At 40.3% G+C, this 22,236-nt stretch overlaps 1 protein-coding gene across 1 annotated transcript in view; it reads left to right on the top strand.

The window, feature by feature from the left end:
* The window catches only part of LOC139450345 (fibropellin-1-like), a 40,771-nt gene that overhangs the window by 17,620 nt on the left and 915 nt on the right, over positions 1-22,236 (top strand). Inside the window, exons 4-16 of the mRNA XM_071232026.1 lie at positions 825-920; positions 5,701-5,814; positions 6,186-6,299; positions 8,128-8,238; positions 10,206-10,316; positions 11,382-11,492; positions 12,248-12,358; positions 12,600-12,710; positions 14,677-14,787; positions 16,011-16,121; positions 16,943-17,053; positions 18,295-18,405; positions 21,565-21,678. Of these exons, the coding sequence (XP_071088127.1) occupies positions 825-920; positions 5,701-5,814; positions 6,186-6,299; positions 8,128-8,238; positions 10,206-10,316; positions 11,382-11,492; positions 12,248-12,358; positions 12,600-12,710; positions 14,677-14,787; positions 16,011-16,121; positions 16,943-17,053; positions 18,295-18,405; positions 21,565-21,678 (1,437 nt within the window). The remainder of the gene's footprint in view (positions 1-824; positions 921-5,700; positions 5,815-6,185; positions 6,300-8,127; positions 8,239-10,205; positions 10,317-11,381; positions 11,493-12,247; positions 12,359-12,599; positions 12,711-14,676; positions 14,788-16,010; positions 16,122-16,942; positions 17,054-18,294; positions 18,406-21,564; positions 21,679-22,236) is intronic.

Below are 22,236 nucleotides of genomic sequence, written 5' to 3'. Positions count from 1 at the left end.
AATCGGATCTGGACCAGGCAAACAAGTGTTTGACATCATCAGCAGCATGGCATCCAACCACCCAAGTCACCGAGCATGACCATGAGCATCAGCATGACTATCTATATATTACGTATAAATTGCTTAATCACGACATGGGATTAATGATTGAGACGATACTATTGTTGAATTCATGTAAATATAACACGTCCAGATTATCAGCCGAACCATTAGGCGCAAAAGGCAAAAATACCTCGGAGGTTTATATGAATAGATCACTGAAAGTAGTGATGACAAGAGTGTTAGCGAAATGTGGAAGCAAAAAACAAGAGGGGTAAGGTAAGGAAGGGGTGGTACTGTATATCCTTAACTCACGAAAGTCATTTTGACTTTAACGCTGCTCTACACAGTTTTGTACACACGCATTCTACCCGTGGAGATCCGGGTTAGAATTGATTTTCAGCAACCAATGCTTGTCGTTAGAGGCAACTAACAGGATCGGGTGGTCAGGCTCACTGACTTGGTTGATACATGCCTTCCTATCCCAATTGCGTTAATCGATGCTCATGATGTCAATCACTGGATTGTCATTTCATTATGACCAGGAAAAACAGGAAAACAGATTGCATACTACTACCTATGCTGTTTCATTGTACACTACAACAGACATGGTTTTGTATATGATTAAGTTGTAAGATGTCCCTTTGTTGGTATATATAACCACGACCTGTATGTGGCAGTTTTTTCAAGGTAATTCAAAGTTAGTTTTAGTTTTTTTTGGATAATGTGCATTCCTGACTTCATTTTGTGTGTTGTGTTCCATGGTTTACTGGGTTATGTTTCAGACAAGACAACATGTCCTGCATCAACAGTGTGTTCAGACGGGACTCCGTATCCATGCTCGTGCACATCGGGATACTTTGAATACCAGTGTCATAACAGTAAGTAAGAGAGTGGGGGCGGTTTATTATTGATTGACGCCCCATCAACAATCTTGTTGCTATTCCCGACGAGCACAAGCAAGTTCTTCGCGTTCTTCGTTCGTCTTATTTATTATCGCTGTAGAAATTCTAGGTATTATGATAAGAACAAATCCAGATATAAAAGGTATAACAATTAACGATAAGGAAAGTAAACTAGGTCAGTATGCGGACGATGCTCAATTATTTCTAGATGGATCTGAAAAAAAGCCTTAATACTTCAATGGATACCCTCAACAAATTCTATCAAATGTCAGGACTTCTATCAAATGTAGAAAAAACAAAAGCAATTTGGATAGGATCATTGTCTGAAAGTATTCTAGTTTTAGCACATGACTTTAAACTTGATTGGTATAAGGGAGATTTTGAAATTTTAGGGATAACTTTAAATGCTTCATTGAACGACCTTTGGGTAATCAATACTAGAAAAAGAATAGAACATATTAATAGACTACTAGCTAATTGGCGCAGAAGAACCTTAACTCTTATTGGAAAAATTACGGTTATCAAAACTCTTGCTATATCAACTCTGGTACACATCTTCTCTGCTCTACCCAATCCACCCAAAGCTTTTATTACCGACCTAAACACATTAATTTTTAGATTCCTTTGGAATAACAAAAACGACAAAATTAAGAGATCAACTATTAGCAGGAATTATGAAGATGGAGGTCTAAGGATGATAGATATTGAATGTTTTATCAATGCTCTCAAACTATCTTCATTACAAAAGTATATAAAAAAGTATGAAGATTCTATAACAATCTTCCCTCTAAAACATCTTTTCAAACTTGGTTCTAATGCTGTAGAATGTTTATCTAAACATGACAACCCTTTTTGGAGAGATGTATTGTCTGCTTGGAAGATATTTTACCAAAAAATGAGTTTGTATGAATATGATTTAGACCACATTCTGAATCAACCACTCTGGCTGAACCATTTTTTTAATTCATCTTATATTATAAAAAACTGGTTTATTCGAGGTGTTCAGAGTGTTAGAGACCTTTGCGACAACAACGGTTTTCTTAGTTTTTGAAAATTTCAAACAAAAATGTAAGATCCAGGGAACTTTTCTAGACTTTCAAAAATTACTGAACAATATTCCAAAGAGTTGGAGATTTCAAATCAGAGACAAAACCCTTGATGTTAATGTAGTTCAGCTGAACAATGTATGTAAACACTTCTTTAATAACGTTAAAAAATCAAGGACTTTTTATGATGAACTGATTAGGAAGGATACCATACCGAAATCATTAGAATACTGGAATATGGTTTTTCCTCAAGGTTTGGATTGGGAAAATATACTTCTATGTTATAGAAATTGCACACGCGACTGTAAACTTTTAGATTTTCAATATCGATTTATAAACAGAATAATTTACACTAAGAAAGAATTATTCAAGATGAAACTTGTCGATGAAGATATTTGTACTTTCTGTAAAACTGCTTCTGAAGATATGTCTCATGTATATTTTGATTGCCAATCTGTTCAACAATTTTGGCTTAAAGTTGAAAACTTCCTAAATAACAACCTGCAAACAAATTTTATCCTTTCGAAAGTTAATATCTTTTTTGGTGTTTCCACTCAAAACCATGTAACAAATCATATTATTATATTAGCAAAAAGATTCATCTACATATCAAACATAAAACAACAAGATTTATCTTTCGAGCAATTTTTTTCACTACTAAAAGACACAATTTGTTTGGAAAGTTTTATCGCTAAAAAAAATAATCAATTTAACCAGTATGCTCAGAAATGGCAAAACTTACAATTCATAATCTAACGAAGCAGTTGAATCATACTTCCTGTTAATTAGTAATCATTTATTTCTTGTAAACAAATATTTATAATCTCCCTCTCAGTTTGAGAAAACGATACATCCAACACAACCTGCCTGTCCTCACCTATGAAAACTATAACTTGTGTTAATTCTGTCTTATATGTACATGTTAATACCTACACTTGTAACAATATATATGGAATGGAATAACAAAAAAAACAAAAAAAACAAAAAAAAGTTCTTCGCGTGATTTGTTGTATGAAACGAATCCCGAACATACCTCGACTTTGACGAATATGGGGGGGGGGACGGATGAGCCTGTTGTTCAAGACGCGGCAGTTCACCGTGCCAAGTTGCCACCCATAGGCGTAACAGGCACCTATGATCGTGGGTGGGAACCTCGGATTCGCCTTGATTCTTTCTAGGTTTTCAAATACCATACCTCGTTGGTTGTAAGACCAGAATTACACTGGGCCTCTCTCCCACATCAGGCTGACTTCCCAAGTCATAATTGAAATGCCTTACAAAAACTCTCTCATTTGAAGGATATATTTGAGCCACGATCCACAGCAGTAAGGCTCAATGAAACGAAATCAGTCAAGTGACCGAACCCGACCATCATCGTCCGGCTCCAATAACATGCAGGGACGGATACAGCTTTTTTTTAAAGGGGGGGGGGGGGTGGGGGGGGGGGGGGGGGGGGGGGTGCACAATTAAGATCTATTAATTGTCTTTGGTGGTAATTTATACTGAAATAAAGATTTTTTTCGAAATAAAAAGGGGGGTTGCCCCCACCCCACCCCACCCCCTCTGTATCCGCCCATGACATGGGATACTGGTGTCTGTTCCCTGCTATTACCACCATCATCTGGTGATGGCCTGGCCGGTTAACATATGATATTTCTATATCTCACACCCTATCAACCTGAGGGTCGAACGGGGTCGTAGGTTGAGATGGGGTATGATATGAAAACTGCCATATAATAACGTAATTTCAAATTGTAAAATATATCTATTTATAAAACACCCATGACGTCCGTGTATGTCCGAAGAACATTGTCACGGGAAAGCTATAGCCGACATTTATCACACGAGCAGACGACACACTAAGGGAAGTAACTCCAATTTCTCACCAACCTGGCTGTTAACGACTGCCCATTCTGAATGGACTGGTAGGTGAGGTGAAATGGGGTTTAACGTCGCGTCCAAGATTATTGCACTTATATAGCGACGTGCATGTACGTGTGTGTGTTTGTGTGGCTGCTTGTGACTGATGCCGATTTATAGTGCTAGCTCACTGAGATACCATGCCACAGTTTAACATAAATACCCCACTCAGACACAGTATACTGACTCCGAGCCGACCAGTCCTTGTTTTAGCCCCTTACTGCCGAGCGCCAGACAGGATAACAACAAGTACCATTTTTTAACGTCTTTTGGTATGACGCGGCCGGGGATCGAGCCCGGACCTTCCGCTCTCCGGGCGGACGATCTACCACTAGACCACGGAGGCTGCTGGGCTGGGCACACATGAACTCGATGACTGCGTGCAGAGCGTAATATATTCGTATAGAAAAAAAATCACACCCCTCTGTCTACATGCATATAGAGGGGTGTATTTTTTCTGTACGAATATATTACGCTATATACACGCTGTCTTCGAGTTCCTTTGGCTCGGCAGGGGGTGCAATACGGTTATGTTTTTTGCACCTCCTGTGCAAGCTTACTACCCAATGAAAATTGTGTACAGATACCTCCTTTATGCAATAGAAAAGGTTTAGGGTATACAGGAAAATGGAACGAAAATCTTGTTTTGCACCCCTGGCCAACTGAGTAATATGACCGTCTCTATATATGTTGGCTCTGTCGCACACGCAAATTGTCCCATCATCGATAGGTATATAATGATATGATTTAAGTTACCATAAACACGCCGTACTTTATCGGTAAATATGACGTTGCACAATGATATATTCAAATAATTAACGAGTCCTACATCTTAGAGTGTGTTTGGATGGTACCTGTTCTCTATAAGGCTTAGGGTTTTAACTAAATTAAATACATAGTGTTTACATATAACTTACCGTACGTTAGCATTGCAAGTTTTGCAAGAATATGCGATTGTTATATATTACGTAACAAACTCAACGCAAACAGACAGAAGAATTACAAATAAAACGTGTTTTGAGACACCAAGACATGTATGACGTAATAGTATGCTTAACAAAACTATGGAGAATTCTGACTCGATCGCCGATAGACAAGGGCGAGCAGATAAATGTTTTTTTCATGCAAAAAACCACAATGACTTTAAATGTTAAGTGTGTGGTTATTGTTGCACATAAAATTGAACGACCGTAATCGTTCTTGATTAATCATGTATCGCATCTCTATTTTATTTCATAGCCTGAAGAGGACCCCGTTGGTGGTGTTGACAACTTGAAAACGTCACGAAACTATATAAACTTTTAATGTCAGGTCAGGTAGCAAAGTAACTTGGTTCAAATGAAGTGAGCTCCCGACGCCTACACATACTTGCCGGACGTGCATCCTTCAGTCTGCCTTATTTGGATATATGTATGCCACCATCGGTACTGCAATAAACGACACGTGAACATCATGGGCGAGAATAGGTCTTCAGCAACCCATGCTTGCCGTAAAATGCGACTATGCTTGTCGTAAGAGGCGACTAACATGATCGGGTGGTCAGGCTTGCTGAATTGGTTGGTTCATGTCATCGTATCCCAATTGCGTGGATCGATGCTCATAATGTCAATCACTGGACTGTCTGGCCCTGACTCGTTTATTTACAGACCGTCGTCATATCGCTGGAATATTGCTTGAATATTGGAGTGCGGCGTTAAACAACAAAGAAACAGACAAAACTGTAAATAAACACGCGATTTTTGCTGAGAATAAAAGAACTAGCATGTGTTATTGAGTTGTATCTATTTAAGCTTCAGGCGGCTGCAGCGTGGACCCATGCGAGTTCTCCAGCGCCTGTACAAGCCTAACAAACCTCTACCAATGTAACTGTGCCAATGGATCGGGAGGAGCTCACTGTGACACCGGTAAGGCTAAGATTAGCATTGAGGGCTGGTCAAAGGTATAAGCCTGACTAACTTTCAACTGTAGGTCATAACAAAGTGAACTTGTCATTGTAGTTCATTCTGTTAGTCGTTCATTGCAAGGGTATATGATCTGGTAAGGCCGTTTGTATATTACTGACAGTTGAATGTGACAAGAGTTCAAATGGAAAAGAAACATTATCGAGCAGTCATCAAATTTATGACTTTAGAGAAATGTACTCCACAAGAAATTCATGACCACATCTCACAAGTGTAATTGCGCTTGCTATTGCATACACGTTCATGTATATCATGAAAAGCACGAAAATACCGAACGCAAGATTATCAGATACAATAACTTTGCTTTCTTGCAGACATCATAGATAATTGCGCCAACAACAGTTGTGCAAACGGCAGCTGCGTCGATCAGCTGGAGTCGTACAGCTGTAACTGTACTGCTGGATACAGTGGCAGCCTCTGCGAGATAGGTAAGTTGGTTTGTTGGTGGGTTGGCTTGTTGTATAACGCCGCACTCAGCAATATTCAAGCTATATGACGGCGGTCTGTAAATAATCGAGTCTTGACCAGACCATCAGGTGATTAATCTAATTAGCATCGATCCAAGCAAATGGGATCGATGACATGCATCAACCATTAGTCGCCTCTTACGACAAGCATAGTGGCCTTTTACGGCAAGCATGGGTTTCTGAAGACCTGTTCTACCCCGGATATTCACGGGACAGGCCGCAGTTAACTTTTTTGACAGGGGGGCAAGTATTTGTACAAGTATCACTCGTCCCCAACTTGATTCAAATAAAACTTTTTTTCTATTTAAAAAAAACCAAACCCCCTCCCCCCTTATGCTGCAACTCGGAATTTTATACGTTTGCATGTTTCGTTCTTTGACAACGAGGTATTATATATACGCGTGACCTAAGCGTACCAGTGTCTATAGTTGCAAGTCGAATATAAGGGCGCCAGAACGCTAAAATTCAGACGGAAAACCTACTGTTATGCTCCCCTGAAACCGCATGGGAAGTAATGTCTAGGGCAGTCCCACGAGGTATTCTAGTGTGACCCGAACGTCTATAATAATTATCACACTAGCTGCAGAAGGATATTATAAATGCAGGTAACTTTTGAGGATATTCATCTATAGCTGGGTGCCTTACTTTTCTAAAATATATCAACACAAAAGATCAAATTTAGTACATATATAATATATGTGGTCTCCTATTGTCCATGAAAGCATATGAACTTGGGGAAAAAGTAGAACGTTTGCATGACATTTAAATAGTTTTTTTATTGATGTTACTACTATTACTACGAACGGTAATCAGTACTGCCCTCTAATGCCGTGAACTCAATCTGCAAGTCAAATAAGAAAAATCATTGGAAAATCTGTAGTGAAATTAATCTAATGTTTAGAAATAGTAAATGTATAATTCTACTGTTACCTGGGAAAGAACATAATTGCTTTATCATTTAGATATTAAAAAACATTAAAATTAAATTCTCAACAAAAACGAATTGGAAAAGGTTATTTTCATAATCTCCCCTGGTGTGATACACATATATTTCATGTTACTTTTAAATGACACTAAACTCATTAATGTCTCAAAGGAACAGGAACTGACTAATCCCTATTCAATTCTCCACACATCCGTTATTAAGTATCATGTGTCCTTCATAGTTTATTGGCCGCCTCCGTGGTCTTGTGGTAGAGCGTCCTCACGGAGAGCGGAAGGTCCGGGGTTCGATCCCCGGCCGCGTCATACCAAAAGACGTTAAAAGATTACCCTGTCTGGCGCTCGGCATTAAGGGGCTAAAACAAGGACTGGTCGGCTCGGAGTCAGTTTACTGTGTTCATGTAAAACTGTGGCATGGTATCTCAGTGAGCTAGCACTATAAATCGGCATTCTGTCCGGACTAGTACAAGCAGCCACACACACACACACACACACACACACACACGTGCATGCACGTCGTTATATAAGTGCAATAATCTTGGACGCGACGTTAAACCCAATTTCACCTCACCTCATAGTTTATTGCTCACATGTAACTATTCTTTGTGTTAATGTTTACCTTATGGGCCAAGCATCAACATTTAAATAGAATTCGGGCTGCTGGTTCTTGTGCTGCTTCAGTGCAAGGGTCGAACGTGTGGATGTATATTGAACACAATGTAGATACTGTATACTTGTACATATATGTAATCTCTGTGTCTTCATCATTAGCTTTATTTCCATTATGTCAGCAATCCAACACAAGTACAGATACGTTTTGTTCCATCCCTGATGTAACTGTTTGTAGACATCGACGAGTGTGCAACAAACCCATGTGTGAACGGTACATGTGTCGACCACGTCAACTACTACTCCTGTGACTGTGAACCCGGGTATACAGACTCGAACTGCAGCACAGGTGAGAAGAAGTCCTTCCCTATCTGACACCGGTTTTCTATTCAGTATGGCTCCGACAGTCCGGACCCCATGATTTCTGGGCAATCACACCGTTATGTCCGTAGTGTATTTACAGGGCAATTTCTATAGGATTAACGTGGATTGACGGAATTTCACTGTACACGTACATCGAACCAACAGAGTCGTTTTGAATACTGTTGAAATTGTAGGCTCGTGTTATTCAGAATTCAATTGTTTCTCGTAATAGTTTCACTTATTGATGAAAGATAGCTTTATGGAGACATGAAACTTTTATGGATAACAACTTTCTTAGTGTCTGCAAAGACATTTACGTCCAACATCGTGCCCCTTTATATGCATCATGTGAATGATGAAGGCGAGAGTAGTAGTGCTGAAACGTCGTTCCAAACAATAAAGAATTTTGAAACATTCTCTTCTTGTTCTACATGCTCCTAATACCAACTTGAGACGTTTTTCTTCTTTTGGTTTAAGAGGAAGTGACGTAATCATCCTCAAGAGGCATTTCTCATCAATGTTTTACATACTTATGTTTTGTACCAGGTACTGTTTGACAGGTACTGATATATGGACATATCTCATTAAAAATACATCTAAGTATAATTATCAAAGGTTAACTGTGAAAATATATCGTGCAAATTGTTGAAGAGCGTCAACTTTCAAATTTCTGAACGACCACTGCATCGAGTTTATGTGCAGCGTGTTGAGAAGACCAGCAACACTGCAGAGTCCTTCGCTTGGATGAAATCGGTTGGCCTGGAAGTGAACAGAAGGTTTTCTGTTTGCTGCTCAGATCAGGACCAGCCACGTCCCACTCACCAATGTGTGGGAGAGGCTTTTTGAACGACCACAGCATCAGGTTTATGCGCAGTGTGTTGAGAACAGAAACCTCGCAGAGTCCTTCAATTGGATGAAGTGGGCTGGCCTGAGAGTGAAATAGAAGGCTTTCTGTTTGCTGCTCAGGACCAGTCATCTCCCACTCGAAATCGTCAATGTGTGATTTTGCATTAACGTGTAAATATGAAATATAGATTATGCAATGAAGTTAATGAGAAATGTCCAACACATTGTTAGTAGATGCCTAGCTTTGGCACAAACAGTATCTTAAGCCACATCATAGTGTGGCTCGAACATTTTATTACCGTCTTCGCAATGCTTGTGGTTTTGACACAGTGGTCCATCCATGGTATAACCCAGAATATGTAGAGGGCGTCATGGTAAATGATGAATACAAAATTCTTTGGAAGAGGCCCGTATACAGCCTCAGACGTCTCCAGGCTAACAACCCTGATCTTGTCCTATTTGATAAGGGGCGGTCGGGTAGCCTAGTGGTTAAAGCGTTCGCTTGTCACGCCGAAGACCCGGGTTCGATTCCCGACGTGGGTAGATGTGTGAAGCCCATTTGTGGTGTCCCCCGCCGTGATATTGCTGGAATATTGCTAAAAGCGGCCTAAAACCATACTCACTCCTTTTTTATAAATCCATTGGAATAATTTATGTTGTTAAATGTTTTGTTCCTTTTGACACTTATGTGATTGATAAGATTCAGGAAAAACATGGCAAATATGCGGACCTCGTTTTCGAAATGTCACGCTTGCATCCCAAGTACCAAGTTGTCCGACTCTCCATTGTTCTCGTTGCCTTATGTTTGGTACCTCCAAATCTGTTGACTGACATATTGGCCGAGTACCCAGGTTTGCTGCCACAGCATGTGTAATGCAGAAGGCTGCAGTGTTGGGGAGTCTTAACATTCACCAAAAAGTCCTGTGTTGGGTTCGACTCGGCAGCGCTTCCTGTGAGAAGTCCCAATGGCTGTCTGGGCTGCATGTAGAGGGGACAAGGGCCCTGAGCTGATGATGAGCCTAACCAGCCAAATCGTGCCAGGATCCCCCAAACCCTCTTTGCATTATTTATTTTCATCAGTACACAATAATAGATTTATGTTTGTAGATATCAACGAGTGTGCACCAAACCCATGTATGAACGGTACATGTGCCGACCACGTCAACAACTACACCTGTGACTGTGAACCCGGATATACAGACAGGAACTGCAGCACAGGTGAAGAGTCCAACTGACCAAGTGTTTTAAACTAGAATAGACAACACTAAATCAATACAACGTGGGGAAAAGTAGAAACTTTGAATGACATTTAAATATTTTTTATTAATGCTACTACTTTTACAATTAATGGCATTCAGTACTGCCCTCTATGTCGTAAACTCATTCTGCAAGTCAAATAAGAAAAATCCTTGGAAAATCTGTTGGAAAATATATTTACTGTTTAGAAATAGTACATATATGTACAATTCTACTTTTACCTGGGAAAAGAACATACTTGCTTTATCATTTAAATATTCAAAAACATTAAAATTAAATTCTAAACAAAAAAGAATTGACAAAGATTGCTTTCTTACTTTGAAAACTAATCTACGTAGGAACAAATATAACCTTAAAAGGGACAAACTATTTTTTTCTGAGTCACGTATTTTCCGGTATGATACACATGTATTTCCTGTTACTTTTAAATGGTAGACTCATCAAAGTCTCAAAAGCATGATACAAAAGAATCCAAAAACATTTCGTCTGTAACACTGCATATCTTCGCATCAGTCATGCATTCTGCATCGAGTGCCTATTTTGGACGATCATTCTGAGCTAGCCCTCGAATGACAACTACATAACGATATGCAATATTGAATATTCCAAGGGAGTCTTAGGGCGACCCCTCTTATATCGTTAGAGAGCATACCAGAGTCATGAGGAAACATTTTCCATATTTGATACAGGTTGGTGCCGTAGGTGACGAAACAGGAACTGACGAATCCCCATTCTATTATCTATTCTTAATTTAAGTCCATACAACCGTAATAAAGTGTCATGTGTCTTCCTGGAGCAACCATCAATATTTAAATAGAAATGGTGAACAAGAGGATTTCGACACAGCAATTCGTACTTCTGGTTCTTGTGCTGCTCCAGTGCAAGGGTCGAACGTCTGTATGTTTATTTAACAAAGTAAAGCTACTATATACTTGAATATATATACATCTCTATCATTATCTTTATTTTCATTATGTCAGCAAATCCATCGGTCAACACATTAATTACTGATGAAACTGTTTGTAGATATTGACGAGTGTGCAACAAACCCATGTGTGAATGGTGCATGTGTCGACCACGTCAACAACTACACCTGTGACTGTGAACCTGGGTATACAGACAGGAACTGCAGCACAGGTGAGAATTCTTTCCCTGCCTCACACAGGTTTTGTATTCAATATGGCTCCGATTGTCCGGACCCCATCAGTTCGAACACAGTGCTTTCCAGGAGTTCGCCGTTGTGTCCGGAGTGTATCTACCGGGGAATTTAGTCGGACCAATCTTAATTGATGGAGTTCCACTGCTGTACAAGGGTCGAACGCCTGTATGTATATCTGTCAGCAGGACGACGCCACACCCCACATCGCACTTGTTTGCATAGAGTTTGCACTGATACGCTACCCTGGTCTGCTCGTTCGCTAGACTTGTACCCTATTGAACATCTGCTGGACCTTCTTGATCGTCGTGTCCGTCAACGTCAACCAGCGTCACAAACACTGCAGGAACTTTCTGTGGCGCTAGAGAAGGAGTAACAGAACATTCCGGGCTGTTATTCGAACTTTGATCGCGTCTATGGGCAGTCGCTGCCATGCGGTGATAGCAGCTCGACCAGGCCATGATCGTTACCGATTTTCCACCTACCACGGACGTCTTTGCACCTGTTTTTTGTAAAGTGCATATGGTACCGCAATAATTTACCTATAAATTCCACTATTTATAATGGTATAAGATCTAAACTCGACACATAAACCAAGCAATCATGATGTATACTTTCTTCTTTTGAAGAGTATATTTATATCTCTATCATTATCTTTATTTTCATTATGTCAGTAATCCAACCGTAAATACAAGTAATCTACTTTGACATTAATTCCTGATGTAACTGTTTGTAGATATTGACGACTGTGCAACAAACCCATGTGTGCAGGGTACGTGTGTCGACCACGTCAACAACTACACTTGTGACTGTGAACCTGGGTATAAAGGCTGGAACTGCAGCACAGGTGAGAATTATTTCCTTGTCTCAAACAGGTTTTATATTCAATATAGCTCCGATAGTCAGGACCCAATCAGTTGGAACACAGTGCTTTCAGGGAGATCACCGTTGTTTCCGGAGTGTATTTACAAGGCGATTTCTACATATCTACTTGTACATCTCTACAATTATCCTTATTTCCATTATGTCAGCAAGCCAACGGTCAACACAAGTAATCTACTATTAATTCTTCATGTAACTGTTTGTAGATATTGACGAGTGTGCAACAAACCCATGTGTGCAGGGTACGTGTGTCGACCACGTCAACAACTACACCTGTGACTGTGAACCTGGGTATACAGACAGGAACTGCAACACAGGTGAGAAGGCCTTCCCTGTCTCACACACGTTGTATATTCTGTATGTCTCCGGCAGTCCAGACCCCATCAGTTCGGACACCGTGACAAAGACAATATCAAAGACAAACTTAGGGCAGAATACAAAATGTAGACCCAAGAAAATCTGGAGTTCAGAGCTGAACGCTCGCAAAAAGGTTAAGCATACAAATGCTTATGCTGCAACCATCCTTTCGTATTCTTTTGTGGTGTTGATTAGATAAAACAAGAAATTCGGGATATTAACAAATTCACACGAAAATCATGTCTGACAATAGATTAAACCACCCATGCTCTTCCCTCGATCAATTATATTTACCAATTTTAATGGGAGGGCGTGGTTTGATAACGTGGAGGCTCATCGTGATGGAGTGATATTGTGTACTTTTGCACATATTTATTTGTCTGGTGATCCTCTTGTAAAACATGTCAAGATTCATGATGAAAACAAGGCATTCCACAGTTTTCGGGCTGAGGACGTGGGACAATGTCAATGTTGATTTTATTGATGGTTCTGTACTGCTAGACAGAACAGATATGAGCGTCAAACAAGCGAAGAGCCACATCAAATCGGCTCAAAAGGGAGATGCTGTTTGAACGACGACTGCATCAGGTTTATGTGCAGTGTGTTGAGAACAGAAACCACGCCTCCAATTGGATGAAGTGGGCTGGCCTGGAAACTGAAACAGAAAGTTTTCTGTTTTCTGCTCAGGATCAGTCATCTCCCACTCGAAATCGTCAATGTGGGATTTTGCATCCAAAAGTAAATATGAAATGTAGATTAGGCAATGAAGTTAATGAGACTGTCCAACACATTGTCAGTGGATTCCCAGCTTTGATTGGGGCACGGGGGGCCCAGTCGTCTAAGGCGCCGCGATTCGCCGTGCAGTGTTGCGTCCCTTGGGCATGCCAGAAACCTGTGATTGTGGGTTCGAATCCCGGTTCACCCCAATTATGTTTCTAGGTTTGTCAGCGCCATACCCGCGCTCGTGGGTTTCACCGAGACCTGCATCACTTCGGGCTTTCCTCCCATAATAGGCTGACACGCCGTGATATAACTGGAATAATGTTAAAAGCATCGTTAAACCCAACTCACTCACTCACTCACACCCAGCTTTGGCACAAACACATTATCTTAGATGACATAATGGAGCGGTATATGTTGAGGGCGTCAAGGTAAATGATAAATACAAAATTCTTTGGAATAGGCCTGTATACAGTCTCAGACCTATCCAGACCAACAACCCATACCTTGTCCCTTTTTGATAAATCCCATGAAATCATTCATATCGTAGAATTTTCTGTTCCTTTTTGACACAAATATGATTGACAAAGTTCAGGGAAAACATGGCAAAAATTCGGACCTCGCTTACAAAATGTCACGCTTTCAACCCAAGTACCAACTTGTACGACTCTCCATTGTTCTCAGTGCCTTACGTTTGGTACCTCCTAATCTGTTGACTGACTTAGTGAGTGAGTGCGTAAGTATGGTTTTACGCCGCTTTTAGCAATATTCCAGCATAATCACGGCGGGGGACTCCAGATATTGGCTTAACTCATTTAAACCATGTCGAGAATCGAACCCGTGTCTTCGGCGTTACGACCGATCGCTTTAAAAACTAGGATACTGGAATAATGTTGGGAGAGAATCAGTGTTTGCTGCCAGGAATACAGCACTTCTGACAATCTGGGTAATGCAGGAGGTTGCAGTGTTGGGGTCTTCACATTCTCCGAAAGGATCTGGTTGCCTTAGAATCGGCAGCACTTCCTGGGAGAAGTCCCATTGGCTGTCTGGGCTGCATGTAGAGGGGGCAAGGCCCTGAGCTGATGATGAGCCTAACCAGCCTGACTGTGCCAGGATCATCCAAACCCTCTTTGTTGCATTTTAAATCTGTAAATAATATGAAAAAGATGAAGAAAAGGAATAAGCCATTTATATACATGTTTGTAGATATCAACGAGTGTGCAACAAACCCATGTGTGAACGGTACATGCATCGACCACGTCAACAACTACACTTGTGACTGTGAACCCGGGTATACAGACTCGAACTGCAGCACAGGTGAGGAGTCTTCCTGACCAACTTTTATTAACTGGAACAGACAACACGAAAGCAAGACAACTTAGGGAAAACTAGAACATTTGAATGACATTTAAATATTTTTGTATTAATGCTGCTACTATTGCTACTGATGCTATTTCATCCTGCCTTTCTACGTCATGAACTCATTCTGCATGTCAAATAAGAAAAATCTTTGTAAAATCTGTATTTAAATTTATTTACTGTTTAGAAATAGTTAATGTATAATTCTAGTGTTACCTTGGAAAAGGACATACTTACTTTATCATTTATATGTTCAAAAATATTAAAATCATTTTTTTAACAAAAGCGAATTGGAAAAGCTTCTTTTCCTACTTTGTAAACTAACCTACGTAGCAAGAATTGAAACTTTAAAAGGGTCAAAATATGATTTCCTTTGATACTTATCTCCCCTGGTGACTCACGTATTTTCCGGTGTGATTAACATGTATTTCCTGTTACTTTTAAATGATACTAAACTTATTCATTTCTCAAAAGCACGATACAAAAGAATTAAAAAAAACAACTTTGACTATGGAGTGTCATTTCGTCTGTTACACTGTATACCTTCGCATCAGTCAGGCATTCTGCATCGAGTGCCTATTCTGGACAATCCTTCAGAAGATTCAATCCTCAACTAGCCCTCGTTCGCAACAAAAGAATGACATGCAATAGTCAAGATTCCACGGGAGCATACCAGAGTCATGGGGAAACATGTTGCATATTTAATACATGGCGGGGCTCCAGGTGGCGAAACAGGAACTGACTAATCCCCATTCTATTATCCATACTTAATTTAAGTCCACACAACTATAATTAAGTGTCATGTGTCTTCCTTCATTGTTTATTGCTCACATTTAATTATTCCATGTGTTCATGTTTACGTTATGGGCCAACCATCAATATCTAAATGGAAAACTTGAAGAAACTAGGGAACTAGAGTACTTTGACACTGATCAATTCGTACTGCTGGTCCTTGTGCTGCTCCAGTGCAAGGGTCGAAAGTCTAGATCTACATGTATATAGAACACAATGTAGATACTGTATATAATCTCTATCCCTTCAGCATATCATTATCTTTATTTTCATTATGTCAGCAAGCCAACGATCAACACAAGTAACCTACTTTGACATTAATATACATAAACTCAAAAAAAATCAAACCAACGTATACAGATACATTTTGTTTAATTCTTGATGTGTAGATATCAACGAGTGTGCAACAAACCCATGTGTGAACGGTACGTGTGTCGACCACGTCAACAACTACACCTGTGACTGTGAACCTGGGTATACAGACAGGAACTGCAGCACAGGTGAGAAAAGGTCCTTCACTGTCCCACACAGGTTTTGTATTCAATATGGCTCCGACAGTCCGGACCCCATCCGTTCGGACACCATGCTTTCCGGGCGATCAACGATGTGTCCGGTGATTATTTAGAGGGCGACTTCACTGTACACGTACATCGAGCCAATACATTGTCGTTTTAAATATTGTTGAAAATGTAGGCTCGTATTATTCGGAATTCAATAGCTTCTCGAAATAGTTTCACTTACCAATGAAATATGGAGACATGAAACGTTTATGGATAACAAATTTCTTAGTGTCTGCAACGACGTTTACGTCCAACATGGTGCCCCTTTATATGCATCATGTGAATGATGAAGGCGAGAGTAGTAGTGCTGAAACGTCGTTCCAAACAATAAAGACATTTTGAAACATTCCATCTCTTCTTGTTCTACATGCTCCTAATGCTCCTTAATACCCCTTCTTCCCCAAGAGGCATCTCTTATCAATGCTTTACATAGTTATGTTTTGTATGATGTGACGTTGACGAAGGTGCTGACAGATGGATTTATCTCCCCATTCATCTCATTTATGTAGTTTCATGTAGTACGTGAAAAAAGACACCACATACCCTTTATGTATTTGCTTCCTGGGAGAAGTTCCCATTCGCTGTTTAGGGTGCGTGTTGAGGGTCCAAGTGCCCTGAACTGATGATCAGACTAACCAACCTGATGACTGTGCCAGGATCACCCAAACCCTTTTTTACTTATTTAACCCATTTACTTATAAAATGAATGAATGAATGAATGAATGAATGAATGAATAACCGATTTATAAACATGTTTGTAGATATCGACGAGTGTGCAACAAACCCATGTGTGAACGGTACATGTGTCGACCACGTCAACAACTACACCTGTGACTGTGAACCTGGGTATACAGACAGGAACTGCAGCACAGGTGAGAAGTTTTCCCCTGTCTCACACAGGTTTCATATTCAATATAACCCTGACAGATAGGACCTTGTCAGTTCGGACACCATGGAAGTGCATCACATTACACAATGCACCAGGACATCATTGTTAAATATTCTTGAATGTTTGTTTGTTTGTTGTTTAACGCCGCACTCTAAATAATCGAGTCGGGACCTGACAGTCCCATGATTAATATCATGAGCATCGATCCGATCGCCTATTACGACAAGCATTGTAGCCTTTTACGGAAACATGGGTTGCCGAAGACCTATTCCACCCCGGATCTTCACGGGTCAAATATTCTTGAAAGTTGTTAGAATCGAATTATCATAACTGCTCAGGAAATACTACGTGTATGAAGTCCTGCAATAAGGTAGTGATGTAAAACGTCAACCCCTGTCTCGATTATCCGCAGAAACAGATTACATTGCGCATTAGAGACAAGATATGGCAATGACAATTATATGGAAGGATCACTGACAATCAGTGATAGCCCCAGGTGATCGAAAAAAGGGCAAGTATGTCCTGCCCTACAGGTAGAACTCGCCACTCAAACAAATTGCATGAAAATGTAAGTGCTTGTTTCCTGGCGTCGCATGGCAGTACACAAGCTAAGCTGTGCGACGCCAGCTTGTTAACAAACGAGACCAACAAGTGATTGACCAGAACATTAAGTGGCACGTTGGCGCATTTACTGATACCTCTACTGTCTGCTAAATTTTCCTACTATCCCCTTTCAATCAGAAACTGACTAATCTCTATTCTATATCCATACATAATGTCTTCTTTAATTGTTTACTTCTAACTATTTTCGATGTAACAATATCTACCTCGCCAATGGCGTTTAGGAACAATATTTTCTATTGCCCATAAGAACTGTCTAATGGGCTAGCATTCAATATTATAACTGTAAGAGCTTTTTAAGTTTGTGGCTTAAAACGAAAATGGTGACCAAGCGGATTTTGACACAGTGCAGTCCTCACTGCTTGTCCAGGTGCTGATCCAGTGCAGGGTCGAACCTCTGCTATTATATATTTTAACATCATGTTTACAGTTTATACTTGACCATACAATCTGTATCTGAACGTCATCTCTTCATTTTCAACAACCCAGCGGTCAACACAAGCTGACCATATAACCTACATTGGTCTACATTCAAAATCAAATCAAAATATACATGTACGTTTGGGTTAATTCATAATAACCGATTTATATACATGTTTGTAGATATCGACGAGTGTGCAACAAACCCATGTGTGAACGGTACATGTGTCGAACACGTCAACAACTACACCTGTGATTGTGTACCTGGGTATACAGACTGGAACTGCAGCACAGGTGAGATGTACTCCGTCTTATACAGTTTTCAGGAATAACTTCACCTGTGGCTTCCTCATGAACCACTGAAATATCTTCGATAATTCCCTTTCATGATCAGTTTCAACAGATACCAATGATTTTTTATGCAGTTGATGTTGGAATAATGGCTACCTCATGCAAAAAAGAATTCAAGCGACAGGGTTGTGATAAAGTTATACATCTTTGCGGTTGAACGTTACACCGATGCACAAAGTTGTCAAGGATCCTTCAGAATCAACACCCATTAGGTGCAATTCCCTCAGGCAACAGAACCTTGCTATACACATTCCATGTGGATTCCTCGTTGTAACAGTAGGAAAGACACGCGAGGCAAGATGCAACATCTTCATTTTTTTGTTATATAAATGGAGGAAAGGTTTAAATATACTACCGACGAAAAATAAACGGAAGTGATGGAATGATAGTGAATGTGTAATTAATATAAGTGTCAGAAAATTATTTCGGGCGTGTTGACCAATGTAAATGTCTGTTGTGTCCACCTTGGCATACCATTAATAAACTTGCGTATGGTTGCCCACGGAATTGTCCGCCATTCCGCCTGAGGAGCTACCGAAATTTGGGCCACGCTAGTGTGTACTGGGTCTCTCTCCACACCAGAACATCCAACATATGCTCTTTTGGGGACGTGTTAGGGACTTAGCGGGCCAGTCCAATCGCTGACGGCCTGGTCTTGCAGTTAACAAATAAACAAATCAGTTCGCCTGTCACTTGTGATACCACCCCACACCATGACACAACTACCCCCATATCATGGTCAACAATTGTTGCCCTGCCATACAGCTCGCCGCTACGTCGCTAACAACGTTTCCTGGCATCTGTAAATCGGAGGCAACACCGCCCGTGAACAAGGTGTAACGCAAGTGGCGCAGAGCTCGTCCCTTGTGTTGCCCAGCCCACCCAAATCTTTGCCACCTTGGAAAGTGCTGAGGTAACTCCCATCAAAGGACGCCTGGCGAGCTGCATAGCGTTGGTATTTCACGGTGGACATTGAAATTAACCTTCCTGTTATTGTACGGAGTTCTCCATTGAGAATATGAGCAGATCTGAATCTTTTGCTTGGTACAACCGTTTGACGGTAACAGTTGAGACATTACACTTTTGTATTTGCGAAACTTTCGGGCAACTTAGAATATTGATGCCCTCGCTCTATCGTACCCACAATTCGCCATTTCGTCTGTCCACTGAGACATTTATAAGCGTGTGCTTAGCTCAATTGCACAAGTGATTATGAGTTCTTATACCGCATTACTTATCGATTCCGAAATTGAAACAATATGTTTACCAAGAAATCTGTGTCTGTGAAACCAACAAATGGTATACAATAAAAAAATATTATTTTAAAATTCGATCACTAGGTTTCCAAATCAATACAAAATGCTGCATAGCAATGGTGGTACACAATAGAGTGGTAGTGCAATATTTAATGGCAATATATAATATGATGGCAGTGGTCAGTATCAAATACAAATACAGTGGTGATAATCAGTGATAATAATATATTCATGCAGTAGCGACAGTCGTCAAACATCCGAGAAAGGCTTAAGCAAGGAGTCAGGGATGATAAGTGATCTTCACGTGAAAGCTGGTCTTGATATAATGAAATGTGAGAGTTGATTTAGTCACGTCTTCGATGTGGTTGAAATATTGCCGATTTGACGTTAAATAGTGACTCACTCACTCACTAGTCACGCCTTCACCCTCTTATATAGCCCCAAAACCTTACAGAACTGTCAACTATCAAATATTTTTGGGCGCTCCATCCCAGTCCATGCTGTTCCGGAAGTTTAAACATCTAGTATCTAATACACTTGTATCTACATATAGTAACTTCCTCTCCACTGCTTACATTAAATAGTACTACATTCCTGACGACTAATCATTGTTTGACAATAAAAATCACTGCCATATAACAATATTAATAGGCGCAAACACTTGGCTTCTGTGTGCGCGTACATGCATGATGAGAAGTTTCCTTGTGATTAGATGAAATGCCACGATATTGTAAATGTACACCTCAACAACAGTTACATTGAAATCATTCGTGTCTCTTTTCGTCAGCAGTTTATATAACAGATATAAACGAATATTCCAGTAACTCATGCAGTGACATGCCCAACATGTTCATGTCATGGCCTACTCGTGTCTCTGAGTTTACCTGTTAAAGGGCAAGTTCACACGGAAATGAGCATATTTTTCTTGTACTTTTTCCACATTAAAAGTGTTAACCTAGAAGTGTCATAGACAAAAATATAAAAATATCACAATTAATCAACATATTTTTCGCATTAAAGCTATTTATATTTTTCACATTTACCAAGTGTTCTATTTCCATAACAAAAACACCATGGCTTATGCCCCTTGCAATATGACGTCATTGGTGCCAGTTGATAAACATTATGACGTCATCATGCTTTGATGCTTCACGTGGTGTAGGTACAGGTGTGTGATTCTTGCGTCTCAGATGCCAGCTAACATAGTGTTATGCTGAGTCACCACTGCGCCGGAGTGTGTCGTAGGCCATGTTGTTTTACCGCAAACTGGTACTTGATATCTTTTGCGTTGAGAATAGACAGGGACCCAGTTGAATTGGCACTAATTACCACATAATCTAAGGGGGATAACTCAGGCCTGTTTAGCTCGAAAAACGAAGGCCTCATAACGGCATAGCATTTTCACACTATTGTGAGCTTCCTACTTTCCCTGTGAAAAAATGAGTGTATATTTTCAAACACAGATACTAACTAATTCTAAAATTCCGTTTTGTTTAGAAAAAGAAAGAAAGTAACTTTTGTGTGTACACTTCCCCTTTAAGTTGCAATCGCGGAACCCTGTATGAACATAGTAAGAATACTTCTATGTAAACCGTAACTGCATTATGTACTGCTGGAGTCTTTAAAGTACCTTTAAAGCCACTTTTAATGTACATCTGCATGGCATTACATTTGGGGCATCAGTGCTCTTTGTTTGTTTTGTTTTTTATTGTTTGTGTAATAGGGCTGTTGGTTATTTTGGGGGAATAATGTCAGTATCACTTCATGTTTTAAGATAAGGTGGTACGATTAGACCATAATATGATCCATTCACAGTGTAAACTGATTTACATTGTCATCATCACAGACATTGACGAATGCGCCACCAAACCATGCCTCAATGGCGGAAGCTGCACAGACATGATAGATGGATACAACTGTACCTGTAGTCATGGCACCAACGGCACCAATTGTGAAACAGGTATTTCTCTTCCATTGAACCCCGTTGGAACTACAGGTCATAACTGATCCTAGTAACCTGGGCTCAACGTAAGGAGCGAGTTAATGGATCGGATGGCCACGTTCGGGGATCATTGCTCATAACATAAATGACTTGGCTGTCCAGATTCAGTTCAGCCCACTCGTTTGGATGCTGGGTGAGAACTGATCTCAAGCAACTGATGCTGATCCTAAGAATGTAGAAATGGACCGTAAATAAATTGTACAAACATGTCGATGGTAACAAACAAAAACGAAGTGTGTGTAGCAAAAGTTGAGTTTTGTTTGTTTGTTGGTTTACGCCGCACCAAGCGATATTCCAGCTATATGACGGCGGGCTGTAAATAATCGAGTCTGGACCAGACAATCCGGTGATTGATATCATTAGCATCGATCCACGCAATTGGGATTCGATGACATGCATCAAACAAGTCAGCGAGCCTGATCACCCGATCCCGTTGGTCGCCTCTTACGACAAGCATAGTCGCTTTTCACGGCAAGCATGGGTTCCTGAAGACCTATTCTACCCCGGAACTTCACG

The sequence above is a fragment of the Haliotis cracherodii genome, unplaced genomic scaffold (genome assembly GCF_022045235.1).
Source record: "Haliotis cracherodii isolate W230 unplaced genomic scaffold, xgHalCrac1.p SCAF_8, whole genome shotgun sequence".
NCBI lineage: Eukaryota > Metazoa > Mollusca > Gastropoda > Lepetellida > Haliotidae > Haliotis > Haliotis cracherodii.
This window is presented reverse-complemented; position numbering and strand designations above follow the sequence as displayed.